At 36.3% G+C, this 18,699-nt stretch overlaps 1 protein-coding gene across 3 annotated transcripts in view; it reads left to right on the forward strand.

The window, feature by feature from the left end:
- The window catches only part of ATP9B (ATPase phospholipid transporting 9B (putative)), a 150,400-nt gene that overhangs the window by 93,354 nt on the left and 38,347 nt on the right, over positions 1-18,699 (forward strand). For all 3 annotated transcript variants that reach the window (XM_056483873.1, XM_056483874.1, XM_056483875.1), the window contains exons 12-13: positions 8,178-8,338; positions 17,858-18,000. In XM_056483873.1, the coding sequence (XP_056339848.1) occupies positions 8,178-8,338; positions 17,858-18,000 (304 nt within the window). The remainder of the gene's footprint in view (positions 1-8,177; positions 8,339-17,857; positions 18,001-18,699) is intronic.

Consider the following 18,699-nt stretch of genomic DNA (forward strand, 5'->3'; position numbering starts at 1 on the left):
TAAGAAGTTGCACATCAAATCTTATCTAGAAGTCTTCATTGAGAAGATTTTGTTTTTTCTTTGCCTTAAATGGTTGTGGGCACTTGCTCTGGATTTATTTTGGGTATTTTTACTCAGTCTTGAAGAAGGCTCACTCCCCTTTCTTTGGCATTTCACCCTATATTCTGACATTTAATTAATCTTCTAGGCGACTACTGCTGATTTCCCACTGTATGGAGCAGCTTTCAAGTTCCTGTTTAATTTTGAAGTAAAAATAAAAACAAGTCTTTCTTCCAATATGTATCTCAGGCTTTTTGAAACATTTCTTCTCAGTTTGCAGGCTAACAGGATTTTATACTCAGGAATAGCTATGGGCAGAGACAAAAGTTCAATGTAGTCAAAATGCTCTTTCTCAGTTCCTGTCTCACACATTTTCCTGTCTATTATTGAATATTATTATATGTAAATATACATTCATATTCCTTATGAATAGGATTAGATGTAAATGCTTCAAAACTTTGAGACAAACTTTGAGACACTTTGTGTTGTGTGGTTGTTCATTTTTTAACCTGATTTCCTGTGCAAGAATACCTGGATGGCTGTTTGTATCTGGACCTGTGCTGAGACATGTTTAATGAGAGACAAGGAGTATACATAGCAGAGGAGGAAGAAGGTTGTAGAAATGCTCCACCAATTAATTAATCACTGCATACTGCTAATTTTAATTCCTTCTTCAAGAATTTTTGATTCATTCTCTTGCATTTATTGGCTAATCCATCTTCTGAAAGTTTTCTCAGTCACTTTAATAATCTGTGTGGTGTATCTTCTCTATTACTTCATTTACAGTTCCATGAATAGAGGTTGCAGCTCTGATTTCCATCTAGTTTTATGGCATAAGCACCAACTTAGCCTATCAGTGTTCTCATTGAAGTTTTTTTTTTCCCAACTTTTATTCACTTTTAAAATAAGATGTAATAAAATAAAATGTGTGTAATTTACCTGGAAAGAAATTTTAAAAATCCACCTCTCAATTTTACCTCAAGTTAAGATGGAAGGAAAGCATGTCCTTTTAACTCTCTTTAAGCTTACTTTCAGTTTGGGATAAAATGAAATTGTGAAATTTTAAAATAAGTTTAGACTTTCTGGGTTCTTCGCTTTATTTATTTAATTATATTCTTAATGGAAAAATTGCCATGTGTTTTGATAACCTTAGCTCTGACCTCTCTTACCCCAGCCCTGTAATGTGAGATTAAACACATTACAAAATGTAATAATCTCTGCTAATAGCTTAACGTAGATAGTCTATGAGGAAATTAGTTACTAACACCTTATTTTGAATGTGGAGTGAGGAAATTTTGGATTTCTTTAGCAATACTTTTTTCTTGCATTCAATTTAAAAGATAGCTTTGAAAAACCTGTAAGGTTCTCATACCATTTATGAAATATTATTAAACATAGTGTGCCATGTAGAAAACCCATAATAAATTCAGTCCCTACAATGAAAATATTACATTTGTGCAGTTTTCTATTTGAAAAAGCTATTTGGACCAATCAGCCACACAGTCTGAAGTGCAGATATATTACTATTCCCAACATTTATGGAAATTAAAGAGCTTGCTGTTGCTGTCAATTTGTTAGGTCCCTTTTGTAATTGTGTTTTTCTTGAAGGAACAAGTACCTGTTACTGAGGTATTTATTTTTTTTACACAAATCTCAAGTTTTTTGCATGTATTTATATATATGCAAAATTTACACAATGAAAGTCTTGGAACTAGTTCTCCCTGTACTAATTTTGCAGTTATTCTGGTACAGCTAATTATCTTAATCTGTGAGAAAGTAAATCATGTTTTTTTAACCTACTCAGATTTGAAAAGATGCCATCTCCATTGAGTGTGTTTTAATAATAGTATGTAATGTGTAAAGCTGCTTATTTTGTGTTCTGACCCTTGAAAGACCTGATTACATGACAGCATCCACAGAAAAGTCTTGAGTTGAAGCTGACGGCCAAGCTTAGAGGATAACAAACGCGTCATAGGTACATGTGAAATATAAATCTGAAGATAGTGTTCCAATGTAAAATCAAGCTCTTCCCCCACCCCTGAGAATTCCATGTCTTAGCAATGTTGATCAGATATAAGGAGGAGTGTGAGTGCTTAGAAACTCTAAATGTCTTCTGTGCTGTGTACCTAAATTTTTTTAATTTGAAAAAAAAAATCCAAAAGACCAAAAAAAGGATGAATTAGAATTTCAGTGTGTGAATGTTTTTGATTGTTGAAGTTTCCAGTAGGACTAGTTATCTTAGATTGCTGAAGCAATTATTCTAATTGATGGGTGGACTTGAGAAAATGTTTTCAACTGGTAGCCTTAAACAGGAGGAGAGTATGTTTGCAGTGCAGCACAGTTGCTGTATGGATACCGGAATTGAAGGGGCTGTTAACCTTCTCGATTTCATAATGGGCTCTGTCCACATCCTAATATTGCGCCCGTGACAAATACGTAGCGCAGTCGGACAGCATACGGTCACACAGCGCTGACTGCCGCTGCCTTGAGGTGCCAGCCTGTGGCTGTGTGAAGGTTTGTTTGAAGGTGTATGAGCAGCGCTTTGCTAGGAGGCAGTGGAGCGGTGTGAGCGCGATCCGCGGTGACGAGAGGGATGAGCTCGGAGCGCTCCTGCGGCCGGCGGCTGCCCGGGCGGCTCCGTGCGGCAGCGCGGGCGCGGCGCCCTCTGCTGCCCAACGCGCGCACGGCAGCGCGGCCGCCCGGCCTCCCTCCCGCCTCCGGGCTCCGCATCCACGGCTTGGCTTCCTTGCTCTGATGAAGACTCGTTCCGAGAGCAAACATCAGACTGGAGAGTATTTAGAGACTGCCGTGTAGTTTGCCAAACCGCCAAAGTGTTAATGAAAGCCAGGTTTATAGTCAGCAGGATATTAACAATATAAAACGTGTTCCGTTTCTCTCACTGGGATCATTTGAAACAGAATGTGTTAATACAAATAGAGTAAATCGTTGGCATTCAGGTAAACCGGGACACAGCTGAAAAAGAATTCCACTTAGGAAGTTTGTGGAATCAGTGACATTTGACAAAACAAGTGCCTTTATTCAAACAGCTGAGCCCTACTGAAGTGCAGTTGTGGAAATAGCTCACTTACAGTTTTTATTGCAGTAGACAACTAGAGAGAGCTAAGCACCTCTAAAATCCTGGAGAGGACTCTCGAGCTTCAGTGTGAGTATCCAGACTCAGATGATGTTGAGTCTGGAAAAGGCAACAATATAAAATGGATGAATAAATGAGGAAGAGAGAAAGAACGGTATGAGTCCTCATTTTTTTTCCTCTTTACGCATTATATATATTTGTATTTACAAACGGAAATTCTGCTTCCAAAGGGATTAGTTTATTTAAAAAAACATAAATATTTATTTATGAGTAGTGTGTTAAAGTAAGACCTGGCAAGTCAGAAGGGTAATTTCAAAACACAATAAAAGTATTCTGCTTTTAAGAGCAGTTAAACTTCTGGTTTTGAATATGTATCAAAACACTACAAAAATGTACCTGAGCTTCTCTTTCATTGGATAATAACCTGCATTTCTTCTTGAGTTTTAAAATTTCTGCTGTTTTCAGTGCCTATGCATTGGAGGTGAACTGATTTAGAGAAGTAATCGTAATTTGTTTCTTTGAGGATGCTATCAACACCATCTAAAATTATTTGTTGAAATCAGTGTAGAAATGACGTAATTCAGTTCCATAAAACTGCAGTACTAACATGATACCAAATATTTCAGTTTGCTCAAAGATTTGGTTTCATGAATGATGAATTTTTTATTGCCAAAGATAAGACAGAAAATGTTACTGGAATCAAATTAACCGTTTTCTGGTAATTACTTCTGCATCAATCAGATGGAGTGGACTAAATAAGTAAAGTTTATTTCAGTTTTATGAACTTAGTAGGCCAGTCGTCCCCCTGCATTATTGCTCTATTCTAAAATGAATAAAACCTGTGAAAGCTTATAAGTGCTTCAGAAAATATTTTCAAGGTTTCATTGTTGCTCTTGTAGCTAAACCAGTGATGAGACTGTGTTTGAAAACTGATATCAGAAAAAGCAGGGAGGTGACTTTTTTAACTAAATAGTCATTTTATATATTTTTTGTTTTCTTTGCTTTTCCCACCTTTGAATCTACTGATGAAAAGAATGAGAAAGATATTGATTAAACAGTGTACCATACTGTATGCAAGATTTGGTAGGTTTGACATTAATCAAGTCAGGTTTGTAGAGAAACATATTTGTGCAGGCTATTGCTTGAGTACAGGGAATTAAGGTAAGATGCTTGCTAAACCTGAATTTACTTGTTTTGATTCATAGTTATATTAGCTTAATGTGGTTACCTGGATTGCTGACCAGTCAAGACTTTGCATCATAGGAATTAGGAGGCTTAAGAAGGAAGAAACATTTATAGATTCCAAAGTTGCTCTTTGTGGTTTTAGTGTCAAAGATTAAGGTAGATAGATAAGGATGCATTGCTTTATTTAGCCTTTAAACACAGATTAGTAATCTGTTATTTCTAGGGACTAAAGGGAGGGTTTAACAGATTATTGAAGAAAATCATGGGGGTTTGGATAAATGCAGCTGACTGTATAGTATAATCTGTATAAATTCTCTTATAAATGATGGAATGCTAGCAATCATTTTTGTTAGGCAAATCTAGTTTTTGTCATCCTGCAGCTGACAGATGTATTATATGAATTTTAGTATTTTTAAATATTTACTGTTATGTACCTCTTGCATCTAAGTGTAGGCTGCAATTAATGGAAACATATATAATATAGTAGTATTCAAGGTTTAATAAATTAATTTCAGAGCATGTATGAAGAATAGGAAAGAAAATTTTGATGTTTATGATGCAAATTAAAACCCAAGTCCCTCTCAAACATGCATACTATGAAATTTCATTGTAGTCAATGTAGTGTTTGGCAGTGCAGAACCAGGCTGATTACTGAAATATAATTACCTTTGTGGAGGAATTTGGTTGCAGGGGGAAGTCTGTCCTAAGACTGTGCCTTAATACTTCAGTAGTATTAAAGCAAGGCACTTAAAAGCTATTAATGAGCAATTATTTCTAATGCACTTTAAACTGTAATTGAATAAAAAAATGGCTGCACTAGACTATTTTGAGAAATCTTTGCCATTTTATAGCATTTAATTATCAAATTTTGCATTTCAGTATTCTAGCATTTTAGAAGTTCTCATTTTCAGAGTAATACACATCTTATAATGCTAAAAGAATTGGTTTTTTGCTACAATAATAGCTGCAGAAGATAACCTTTCCTAAAATTTAAGCATCTAAGGCAGGAACAGCAATATTGTTGTATTTCAGTAACTAGAAGAGTTCTTGTTGTTTTCAACTTTTTAATTAAAATAAGATTTTTCTCATAAGACAATGAATTATACCTTGTGGCCCAAAATGTGAAGTGTAGACTTTAAATCATTCCTTCATTCAAAAAATGAAGTATTTTTAAAACTTACCAGCTTTTTTACCATGCAAGTAGACAATTGATGGTATAAGCCATTACTTTATTGAGAACCATTAGCTATTTAAAACTCTGTGCATAAATTAAAGAGGAGCTAAATGGATTTGCAGTTGTTGCCATTAGTAGCATTTTAAATTATACAGGCAATTATTGTGTTCATTTTCATTATCGTAGAACAGCCCCTTTGCAAAACTATTGTGGTTTTCTTAGACATTATGTACAAATTTTCCCTTGGAGATTAAAATTTCCAGTGGTGTGTTTAATTTTGTTAAGTTGTTTCAAATAGAACAAATATTATGACAAGTAGGAGAAAATTTGTTTTACTAATATGGGAAGTAGCAATAAATGTGGAAAATTGCTCCAATTCTTAGTTCATCTAGTTCTAATATTTTCATAGTTATTCTAGTTGCTATTTTCCAAACAAAATAAATGGCTTTCTTAAGATGGCATATTTTACAAATGCTTTGATAAAATCAAAGTATAATTAAAATGAAGTTTGTTTACTTTTCCAATGTTCAGATGAATTTTAAAGCATGTCAGTGAATTTTTACATGAAATTTATCTGGGTAATTCAACAGTGTTTCATTAGTTAAATGCAGAAACTGTTTAAGTGGAAAGGCACAGAATTAAACTAATTAAGTATCTTCTAGTACATTTGAGTAACTAGTTTTTGAGAAATGGAGAATGCATTTCTATTAAAACTTACTTTCTTTGTGTGCCTTCTTAAGTAGGATTTTGCAATTGTCTTCATTTACTATAGTAAATAAAAAATATTAACATTTTCTATGGCCAGTAGCATGATCTATATATTAAAAAAGAATGGCATTATTAGTAGCAAATCAAGTGTTCTTGAGCAAAAGATTTATTGTGAAAAAAATTTCAGCATCAACTTTTTATTGTTATAATACCTTTCTAAACACATTTTTGTTGGGTCTCAAACTTCAATTCACAACTGTATTCATCAATTAGAAAGGTATTAATGCTTTGAGTCAGATATATATATTAATGTGCAGTGAACTAAATTTAATGTTTCTGTCCTAAAAGTGGCATTCTTTCCAAAGAAGCTCTTTATTAGTTTCTGTTCTGGGGTGGGGTTTTTTATGAGGGTTAGAGAGGGGAGAGATAGGCTTTCACTACCATGATGCAGGGAAAAAAAAGTGTGAGGTAGTAGTTATGCATATTGCAAGACAGTGATTCTTTATTTTATTACAAAAAAAGACCAACTCTAGAAGGCCAGATTAAATCATTCCTTTCACTTTTTAATGGGATTTGGATGAATAGAGTAAAATATGCACTTTGCATTCATTGATAGCATCTTTAGGTTGAGGTAATTGAGTCTTTTTTCCCTGACTGAATGAATAATGACTTCATCTGATCCTCAGCGAGGCCTGAAACTTAGGCTGCCTTTGTCAACGCAAAAAGATCTGGGCTTTGAAACATGCTCTACTTCCCTGGCTTCATTTTTCTTCATTTTAATCCAAAAACCTATTTTTCTCAATAATTCAAGCATAAACTATGTAGTAGTTGAAGCAGCGGAAATTGCAAGATATTTGTCCTCGTTGTGCTGCTTTTTAAATGCAGCTGATAAATCAGCCGCTGTGGTCTTCAGCTGCCTGGTTCTCTAGGGAAGGGACAGCCCATGTGTAAGCAAGATTGCTGGAATTTTTAAGAACTATATTTAAAGTGCTTCTTTTGCAGACTGTTTGTTATCTAAGGAAGTGTTATGTTTTACTGGTCTTAATGGCAAGACTTGGAGATAAAAGGGGCGTCTGTGATGGGGCCTAGGAAAGTCTTCCTGACATAATTTTCCCACATATTTTACTGACTACTAGAGCATCCCAAAAAGTGGAGTAAAAATACCCTAGCTTACATCATACATTATTGAAATGGTGAGAGTCTTAGTTACATAGCTTAAATATATTTTTTTCATGAGAAACAGTGGATGAAAGATAGCTTCTCCTAATGTTTTGCTTAAAATGTTTCTAAATCAAATACCTTTTTATTCATGTGAAGTTGAAGCTCTGTTTCATTATATTTCTTTGAAAATGGATATTCCCCTCAATTGTTGGTTTTATTGCTATATTGGATAAGTGAAAACTTTATACAAATAAAAATCGTTTCTGTGGCATTAGTTCAGATTTGCAGAGTTGGATGAGAGCATAGTGACAAGTCTCAGTGCACTTGTCACATGAATGAGAAGTCACAGGCTCCATCCCATGTGCCTGTTGGTTCTTGAATCTAACAGGGATTTGATCTTCTAGCAGTCCCTACAAATATAATACACAGTGTCAGTATTTTTGCTGCATGCATGACAGAAGAAAATGGTTCATTTGTTCATCTGTAATTATCTTTCCTCCTTTAACTTCTGTGTTCCTGTCCTAGAACAAGGAATGGAGAAGTGACGTGTAAGACTTGAAGGCATTCAAAAGGCTTGGCTGGGACAGTTCACATTGGTTCTGGGAATTGTTAATGCCACAAAACCAGGGTACATCTTTTGTGCACAGGCATAGGAATAACAATAATGCAATTGTCAAAGTTCAGTTAATTGCTACAAGTGCATAGATTTTTAATAGGTAGGAATAACCAAAGCAGATAATCACTAATTGTTTGCACTGCAGAAGCATACATTTTAGAAAAACTCCTGACTAACTTGATTTCTTTTTCTTACTCCAGGTTGGCTTGCTGGACCTGGAGCTGAATCAGCTGACCAAAGCCCTGTTTTTGGCTTTAGTTGCACTCTCAGTTGTTATGGTAACTTTGCAAGGATTTGTTGGCCCATGGTACCGCAACCTTTTCCGGTTCCTCCTCCTGTTTTCCTATATCATCCCAATCAGGTATGTATAAGAATGAAAGCAAAATACTGTTGTCTAATTTCACTGCATGTGGCTTTCTTGAAATTTATACTTGCTTCTCATTGCAAAGGAAATTGATCTTATCAGGAAGCTGAAGGAGAAGGTGCCAACAAATCTGCTGATTCTTGAAGGATCACTGTACAGAATACAATACTGTTGTATTTTTTTTGTATAATGTTCATCTTGCTGGAGTAATCAGGATATCTAATCCTTTGCTAGCATAAATGTATTAATAAGGATACAATGTTGGTATATAAGAAAGGGGTTTCAGGAAGCATGCAGTTGAATGAACTGCTAGATGCATTATGGAATTTTATTATTAATACCTTAAATACTAAAAATATTCAATTTCTCTGGTTAAAATATAGATGTTTTACCCCAATAATGATTAATTTAAATTGGATGGCTGAATAATGTAAGTGCTCTTTTACAATGAGAGGAGTTTTAACATGTGTAACCAAGTAGAGACTTGCCCTGAATTAATTAATTCATTAAGCATGAGTACTGTATATTCAAATTGCAGATAAACTGGAACGCGAAATAATATCCATGTGTGTAATCAAGTCCTCTGTGGACACAGAAGTGAGAACACTGACTCTGAAATGAATAATTTCCTTTGCACGGGTATTGCCTTTGCAAAATGGAAATGCTGTTTCCTGTTAAAACACCCAGTGTTTAGATTAATGTAATTGTTAATTTTAGATCCTCTTTAGAACTGTTCAGTTTGAGATACATCATTCAGTAAGCCCAGTGATCAACCAGAGTTAGTAACATCTAAACTGTAGGTAGATTTAAGACCTGTCCCCTCAGGCATGCACACAATATTTAAGTTCACATACTAAAGAAGAGAAAAATAACAGGAGGATTTCATTAGGCCTTTTAATCTAAGCTTACATTACTTACATGTTATTGTGATCACATTTTTAAGTACATGTCCGTGTGAAGGAAATTGAATCATATTTGACATATGGGTTACTCAGGAAGCCTCTATCTTAACATTTTATAACTTAAAGGACTTTATTGTTATAGTACTTTCGTGTTGCAAGAGAAACTGATTCTCTGGAAAGTTGAAGGAGAAGGTTCTGGCCAATCTGCTGAAACCTCAATTTTGGGATATCTTTGTCTAAACACTGTCATTGTCAGAACTCCTCTACTGCTTGTATGATGTTGTTCAGTCATGTTGGCCCCCCCCCCCCCGCCCCCCCCAGTTACTGAATATTAAGCAATTTATCCATGTGAAGAGGTAAAAAGGCCTCAATTCAAATGATTGTCTATGTTTTACTGAGAGATGCACTTTAAAACTTACAGGGGAGGGGTAAAAGTGCTAAGGATGTAAAGGATCACTTCTAACTAAAAGATAACTTTCAGCCATTTTAATCTTTGTTACTGGATGCAAGAGGATTAAGGCCGTGTAGTGTTGTAAGTAAATTTTATTCTATATTGAAAGTTCAACATATGCCATTGAAAAAACATGTTCACTGAGCAGCTCACTTTCAGTGTAAGAGTTGTTTAGTGGCATAGCTTTTCTCCAAAAAAAAATTTCTAGTGTGCATCTAATCCAGTCTATAATTGTTGATGAAAATTCTGATGCCTGTGAGGGTATGGGTGCAGGAAAGATATTAAAGCTGTTAGAGAGCTTTGTCACAAAATGATTCTGTTCTTTTCCCTGGCCTTGAGTACTAGCCTCTCTATCAGCTCACTTGAGCTATTGTAGCAAATGGCTCAGAAAGCCCAAAGAAAAGACTTAGTGATGGCACTGCCCCACAAACTGGATCCCCTCCAGCACCAATGGACTTTGTTCATTCATTGTCCAGTCTTATGGACAATGTCCAGTCCAGTCTTCTTCACCAACCTGAAAGACAAAGTGAGTTGCACTTTGTGTTGAGGTCTTCTGTATGTTTGGATTTTGTTTAAATAACTAAATAAATAAATTAATTAATTAAAATAAATAAATAAATAAAGTACCCAGGAAAGCTTTTCAAGATAATTTAGGTTTAGCCAAACAATATTTGGTGAGATTGCTGCCTCATGTGCAGGCATGTGAGTCTTGTAGCTATACCCGCTTCTGCTTGTCTATTAAGAACTGTAGAGGATTTACCATAAAATTATAAAATGTTGACTGGGGATGTGTTAAAAATGTGTATCACCCAGGCTCTATAATTTAGTAGCAGTTTAAAGCTGGATTGACAGGGGCTTAATCAACCATCGTTTTAGAAGGATCCTTTAGGTTTAGTGTGAACAGAAGCTGAAATGTCTCTTGCCCTTTCCTTTGGACACCCCAAGGTTCCTAGTCACTGAGCTGTTCTGCCAAAAGAATCTGTCCCAGATGACTGGAAGGAGCTGCCTTGCACTTAAGTAGTAAAGTTTTGGGCTCTACATGGTTCCTGGCTGGGTTTTGTCTCTGTGTCTTTAAGAGACATACTTAAATCAAATAATTCAAGTTATGTCAGTCTGTTCTCAGGGGCAGTGAGGAAAACACTGCTGGGAGGTCTTATGTCTGAAATAACCCCTCAAATCCCAGATCATACAGATAGGAGTTTCTGTGTTTTCTTGAGATCCAAGGAACTCATACCTATGCAGACTGTCTAACAGCAGCAAGCAGCTATGCTGCTTTCAATTGTGCTGTGGTTTCTGCTGTGTTGGAGCTCTAATCTATATAATGTATACATGTGAGAGTATCAGTATATGAAGTCTCACACGGAGAGACAGAGTATATATTAGGTATATGATGCAAAGGTTTCAGAGTGAGAGAGCTAAAGAGCTGCTTATGAAATGGCTTAGGCAAGGTTTAATACACATCTAGTGTATTGTGCTTTAATACCACATAAGGATATATAATGCAATCTCTATAGAGACTGAAAAAAAATATGTGATGCCTCACGACATTTTACTAATTCATTTTGCAACAGAAGTTATGGTGTATCTGTGCTTGTGCTGTACTACTGCTTGAGCTAGCTTTGTGCTTCTCAAATGTCTGATATTCATGCTACACAGAAAAAGCACAGAATCATAAAAATATTCAGATTATAGGAGACTTTTAAGATCATCAAGTCCAACTATTAACCCAGCACTGCCAAGTCCACCACTAAAACATTTCCCTAACTGCTAGTCAGATTTGTGGGTCTTTTAAAATACCTCCAGCCATCCTCTAGCACTTCCCTAAGCAGCTAGTTCCAATGACACCAGTTATGACTCATGATATCCAATCTAGAGTTCCCCTGGTGTGACTTGAAGCTTTTTGCTCTACAGACCGACCCCTACCTGGCTACAGCCTCTTTCCAGGCAGTTGTAGAGAGTGAAAAGGTCTCCCCTGAGCCTCCTTTTCTCCAGGCTAGACACCCCCAGCTCTCTCAGCTGCTTCTCACAGGACTTGTGCTCCAGACCCTTCCCCAGCTCTGTTCCCTTTCTCTGGACACCCTCCAGCCCCTCAATGTTGTTCTTATGGTGAGGTATGGCCCCACCAGTGCTGGGTACAGTGGGACAATCCCTGCCCTGCTCCTGCTGGCCACACTATTGCTGATCCAGGCCAGGACCATTGGCCTTCTTGGGCACCTGGGCACACTGCTGGCTCGTGTTCAACATCTGCCAACCTGCAGCCCAGCTCCTTTTCTGCTGGGCAGCTTTCCAGCCACTCTGCCCCAGCCTGTGGAGCTGCCTGGGGCTGCTGTGACCCCAGGGCAGGACCCAGCACTTGGCCTTGCTGACCCTCCTACAGCTGGCCTCTGCCCACTGACCCAGCCTGTCCAGACCCTCTGTAGGTCCTTCCTTCCCTCCAGTGGATCCACACTCCCACCCAACTTGGTGTCTTCCACAAACTTTCTCAGGGGGTGCTTGATCCCCTCGTCCATTATTACAGATATTATGAAACAGGACTGGCTGCAATACTGAGTGCCTAATCAGTCTAAAAAAGAAGTCACTTTTTAAAATGGTCTCTTGAAGTAAATCTTCCTTCTTTCAAATCCTGCAACACTGCCTGTTTGCTCCTAGGTTTTATTTCTGGTTTTAAGCCTATGGTATTACAGCAAATAATGCTGAATTTCTGTCCAATATACAAAAAAAAACCGCCCCATGTTTTAAATATTATTTGTGTTGGACCTCTAATGTCAACATTGTCACCTTTGTATAAGAGGCCAAATGAAAGACTGTATCTGACCTGTCAAATGTGATAATAACGAAGAAATATATAACAAAGAAATATTTTTAATCATTGTCACTCTGAGCTGCACATGCTCTCTTAGGCAAAGGTGCTTGTTTGACATGTGGTTTGTTTGGTTGTGGTTTTTTTTGCATTCTTCTGTGTTTCAAGCCTGTAAGAAATTCACAGATTAATTTTTTCAATAATTATTTCCTAGATTTCCTCCTGGATTTTTAAGTTCTATCTATGCTACAACATGTAATTATCTGTATCTGAGTTGCATTTAGCCCTTGAAAAATTGCATGTGCCACAGTGGCTACAGCAATGCAAAGTTGATACACATTTTTTTGCCACAAATATTTAATCATAAATGTGTGGGGTTGAGTTCTCTTTTAAGTTACATTCACTCCTGGGTTTTGATGCAAAATGCTATGTGTACCTTCCCTAATTTTCTTTTATATACTTACATAGTATACAAAATTTAGAAAAATTAGTACACGAGAAGTGAGACCAGTTATGAAGCAATCAGGAGCACAGTTCTGAGGCTCTTCTTGGGAGTGCCAAAAAGATAGCAAAAAAACCTAAATAAAAAAGTATATATTTGTGGACAAAACACAAATATTATATTCCAGTTTCCTCATCAAATAAAATATGAGAGATGGGGAAATTAAAGGATGACCTATAGGTTGATTTTTATTTGCTTAGATCTTTATATAATATTGTACTTAAATGAAGTAACTTCTATTTTGTTATATTTTTCTTTGTTTAGTGCCAGTTAATACCAGTTACTAGGCTCCAAAAAATCAGTTTCTGTGAAGATTTGACTCTCCAGGCATGTTGAATTTATTTCTTTTTTCTTGACCCATAATTTTAAAACTTTTGTTTTTTTTTTTTTATTTTCTAGATTTTGGATATACTGCATATATCAGTGTATAGTTTATGGATGTTTCAAGAAAGCAGGGATATGTGAAGAAGGTTAGGGGATGTAACCATAGTGGATTTGATACAGTTTTGGATAATAATGGAACCCAAATATCACCTTCAGTATCATTTTCACAGAGAAGGAAATCCTGAAAATAAAAAGACTACATCTCAATTACTTCATTTATTTTAAAAAGTAGATACCACTTTGAGTACTCATACTGTATCTGGAGTTTTGGCAGAGCTTTGGTTTTTTGGTTACAAAACTCTTACCCATACAGAACTGCTCAGAAAGCTAGGAAGAAAACCTACCATCTAATTTTTAGTCAAAGTAATACTTGAATTTTATTTGGCACAATATCACTTTTTTCACAAAATTATCCTTGCTAACCTCATTAGGTCTTGATTGCTTTTCACTGGGTTATGAATGGTAGAATTTTTCTGGAGTTTCTAAATGTATTTGTCAAACTTTTTAAATGAAGACCCTTGCTTATTGGCAAATTTCTTTTTGACCAAAAAATCCAAATCAGACACCTTTAGAAGGGGATATCATTACAATCTGTGAAAAAAAAAAAAAAAAAGAAATTTAGAAGTCCTGTACATAGGTGTTAGTTTTGAGGGAGTAAGAGCAGAACTATTTGTTTTTAATGTGTTATTAAAAGCAGTGTGGATTCTGAATGTTGTGTTATTTATTTGTTCTGAAGCTGAATTGCAGGGAATGCCACCCTGGCTCTTAATGAAATAAATCCCCAAGTTGGATAAAAATTGCCTTAGGATTGCCTGCTCTAGGGTAACTAGTGCTGAGGTGGAGAGACAAGAAACATTGCATTACTGTGTTTGGTAAATATGCTTATTTTCTGCAACAGCCTTCAAATTCCTGTATTAACATACTCTGCCTAAATCTTGCATGTTAATTGATTTGCTAAAAATTAATGTTAGTAATGCAACAGTTGCTAATGCTACGTTGGATGCTGTTCTTTGTGTTTTCATGAGTAACTGATGTGTTTGGAATTTGTTTAATTGGATTAAATTGAGAAGAATTTGAAAACTGGTGAATTTAAAATGTTTTGGTTATATAATGAGATTTCCTAAATTCTGCAAAGAAATTATGGGAAATGATAGCCAATATTATCAGGCACTGAAAGAAGCTTTATTTTGAGTAAGCTTAAGTGTCTCCTTGTTTTATTATGTAAAAATTCTTGGACTTGAAATACTTGAAGTATTTTTATCCATTCCTGTGAAGCTTTTTTGGAGAGGTTCGTAGTTTCAAAAGCAAACTCACTATTAATAGGCCATCATCATTTTTAGTATTGTATCAGTTTCTATAATGTGCTAAGCAATAGCTGCAATGATTGCAAAGATAAAGATTTCCTCTAAAACTAAAAGCACCAAGTGAAGGAAGTCAGAGAAGGATACAGTGTACAAATTTTAGAATTAATACTAAAAAATTAAACTGTTGCACTCATTTTTATTCTTGTTTAGTTCTTTATTCATCTTAACGATTCAAGCACGTACCAAATATCTTTCTGTGTGCCAGACAGCTGTCTTGGACTGTCCTAGTTATTGGGAAGACCTTATTTCTCTGTAGACCAGCACTGCCAGCATTCTATTAGGTCCATCAGCATTAAGGGGGTACATTTTGTTCTACTTAGCAGTACATGCTGGAAAGCTAGAGTAATTCCTAAAATGCCTTAATGCTTTGAAATACGGATTTCTTCTCACTGCTCAGCAAGAGAAGTTGGAGTCTTGTTTTCTTCTCTCCTATATTCTTACCTTTAAATTATATTCAAGTATATTATAGTTAAATGCACAGAGCGTTTACAACATCAAAACCAGGTGATACACATGCTTATAAAAGGTGCAAGTGAAGATGCACACTGCACTTCAGCTTTGAGAGACTTTTCTGATTTTATCTTGCTTTAGCACAGTTTTTCCTATCTGAACAACTTTGTAGATCTTCGTTGGTAGAGCAGCCATGTGGATGTCTCTGTGTGTATGCCATGTACTTGAAGTGCTTAATTGGAGTGTCCATCTCAGAATTCCTGTCTTGGTAGTCCAGCCACAAAAAAAATATATAGCCTAAGTGCCTCTTTGAAGTGTGGTGGTGAGCAGTTTTTATCATTCAGTTAATCCACTTACTCCTGGCTAGAGCAAAAGTCCATCTGTTTTTAAATAAAGTGTGTTCATGTTTCTGTTGTCAAGTTAGGATTGTATCCTTTGTACTTGACTGCATAACTAGCATGTTCACATCCCTAAGAGGAGTAAATATTTTGCTGTTCCTTTGGTTTTTATATTCACTCTGAAAATTAGCAGACAGGCATAATAAGAATGCAGTTTACACAGTACTGGGTCTGGATTGAGTAATATAGGGTAGAACTGTAGTTAACCAATGTGAGGCAAGTTACTTCCAGTATCTTTCTCACTATACTCTAGCATTTTCAGTAAAAAGAATCTGTAGAGTCCTCCTTCTGTTGTCTGTCCTTTTCTTACATATATTTGCATGTCTGAAGACAGATGAAATTAGGGGAGATATTGCAGGACTAATTGGGGTACATCACCAGAGAGAAGGATGATTCTCGGATGATGATGATTTTGGTAGGAAAATAAGATGCAGTTTATGCACAAAATGTCATTCTAAATGGTAAATCTTGTATATAAAACCTGAGTTTCCTTTTACACTCCAACATCTTTTGTCTTCTGCTATACAAATTCAGGAGGTAGGGGATGTAGAATAAATTTTTTTTCAGTGTGTGTCTAAATTTCAGATGGTCTCACAATTTTAGTTAAATGCACCTCTTCTTTATAGGATAGTGCAGATTATGACTCACTGTTCCCTCCACTGTTACCTCAGGTAACACAGTCTGTTGCTGTGATTCAAAGGGGACAGATGAAAACTCCTGGTAGCTGCTCTTTTTGTTACACAGTTAAGTCAGGATGATGTCAGGACCTTTACAAAAAATGTCTGAAGTGCATTAGCAGTATTTTGACCTTGATAGGTACCTTTGAGAAGTTCTGAGAGTTACATTACTGTAAACCTGTTGCTTAAGTTGTGTTGGCAACTTATCTACAAATAGTTCACAGATTCACAGAATATACTGCATTGGAAGGGACTCATAAGGGTCATCAAGTCCAGCTTCTGGCCCTGCACAGGACCATCCTTAAGAGTCACATCAGTGCCTGAGAGTGTTGTCCAAACACACCTTGAACTCTCTAGGGCTGGTGCTGTGACAGCTTCCTTGGAGAGCCTGTGCCAGTGCCCAGACATCCTTCGGGTGAAGAGCCTTTGTCTAATATCCAAACCTCCTCAGGCCATTCCCTCAGGTTCTGTCATGATCACCACAGAGTCTAGGAGATCAGTGTTTGCCCCTCCTCTTCCCCTCATGAGCAAATTGTAGACTGCAATGAGGTCTCCCCTTCTCCTGGCTGAACGGACCAAGTGCCCTCAGTAGTTCATGTAGCTACTGTCCTACCTGGTTTCTTCAGTATTTCTGTTAGAGCAGCGTCAAGAGAAATCAACACATGCCTATTTCTTAGTCACTGCTCCTATGAGGTAGCAGCAGGAACATGGTGACTAGCTAAAAGGAAGTAGCATTTTAATGGTTTAGAACAAGGTGGATAGAATTTTGTGTTGGAGCATTTTATTATGGGGAAGAGCAGTGTGATTAAATTATTATTGTAACATAGGAATACAAGGTAAGTCTTAGTTCTTATATCATGTGGACATGGAAATATTAAAAAATGAATGCAGGGAGTGAACTGGAAAAAGATACTTTTGATTTTGGACTTCAAAGCATAATCAGTAAAACTTGCTGCAAATTGAATATTTTCTATTAGAGAGCAACCCAAAGATTACTTCATGCCAACATGCTATCACAAGGGCTCATTTTACTGCTTCAGCACTTTTCTCTTTTTGCTATGGACCCTCTCAGTATACTTTTTGGGAAGGACAAAAATATCTTTGATTTGTTGGAAAGAGAAATTGACAAGTATAGTTGTACTATATCCTAAAGAACTAATACTTTATTAAAAGAAAACCAAAACCAAAACCAAAAAAAACCCCCAAAAAAAAAACCAAAAAAAAAACAACACAGTGACTTGAAAAGGTACAAAAATATTTGTGATTTCACATCAAAGAGAACATAGGTGGTGTTTGGGGTTTTTTTAGTAGATAAAAACTGTGACTTGAATAGTGATCTGTTCTTGGTATATGTTACCCACCTGTATACCACCTGTATAAGGGTAGTAATGTAATTATGTCAAGAGTCTTCACAAAGTGTTGGAATCTGTCTCATGCAGAATGCATTGTTCCAAAACTTTGGTGCATGTAGGTTTAAGATGTTTCTTTTCCCAGATAAATTAAAAAGAGCTTCTAGTGTTATTTTTATGGTTATAACTTTCACTTTGCCTAAAATTCACACTGATTATGGTATAAATTTCCTTTGCAGTTTACGTGTCAACTTGGACATGGGTAAGGCAGCCTATGGGTGGATGATTATGAAAGATGACAATATTCCTGGAACAGTTGTTCGAACTAGCACCATACCAGAAGAGTTGGGACGATTAGTTTATTTACTAACGGATAAAACAGGTATATCAGGTTACCATTCTGAAATCTGATAACTTTTATAAAATTTCTAAATGTAGTTCTATACTTGAATATGCTATTGTAAGAGTAGATTTAGACTACAGATTTTTGTTTCTCAATAAAATGTCACACATTTGCTTGAGGACTTTTACAAGTACCAATAGGCTTGGGTAGGCCAGTACTTGGATGTTAAAGTCAGTATTTTGTAGTACTGTGATTTATTCCGGTGGGAACAGCTCTTCTATAGCAAGAGGGCACTGTACAGCATGAGTAAGAGTACCATATATCTTCCTCTGAAAAGACTCTGGAATAGCACTCAGGATGCTGGTTTATTCTGCACTTCATTGCTACTGCAATATTGTATGGTAATAAGTTAAGAATGGCCTTTGAAAGAGCAAGTCATTTCCAAAACAAGTCCCAAGATCAGCCTCCAAAATGATATCTCCTGTCCCAGTGAAGGTAGTTGCTCTTTATGTTACCAAGAGTTCAGCAGTTCTAGAGCTTCTGAATAATTTCATCTTCCTAACTGTAACCTGTTATTGTACCTCACCTGGTCTACTGGAACTGCCAACCCTTACCAGGATCAGAAGGTAAGTACTGAGAGTGTGAAGACATAATAGCTTGTGTTACACTTTCTTGTTTGTTTCTGAGATTGAATAAATAATTTCTGGGAGATATACATGGGTATTTTAAAAGAAGCTT

Source organism: Oenanthe melanoleuca, chromosome 2 (genome assembly GCF_029582105.1).
Source record: "Oenanthe melanoleuca isolate GR-GAL-2019-014 chromosome 2, OMel1.0, whole genome shotgun sequence".
NCBI lineage: Eukaryota > Metazoa > Chordata > Aves > Passeriformes > Muscicapidae > Oenanthe > Oenanthe melanoleuca.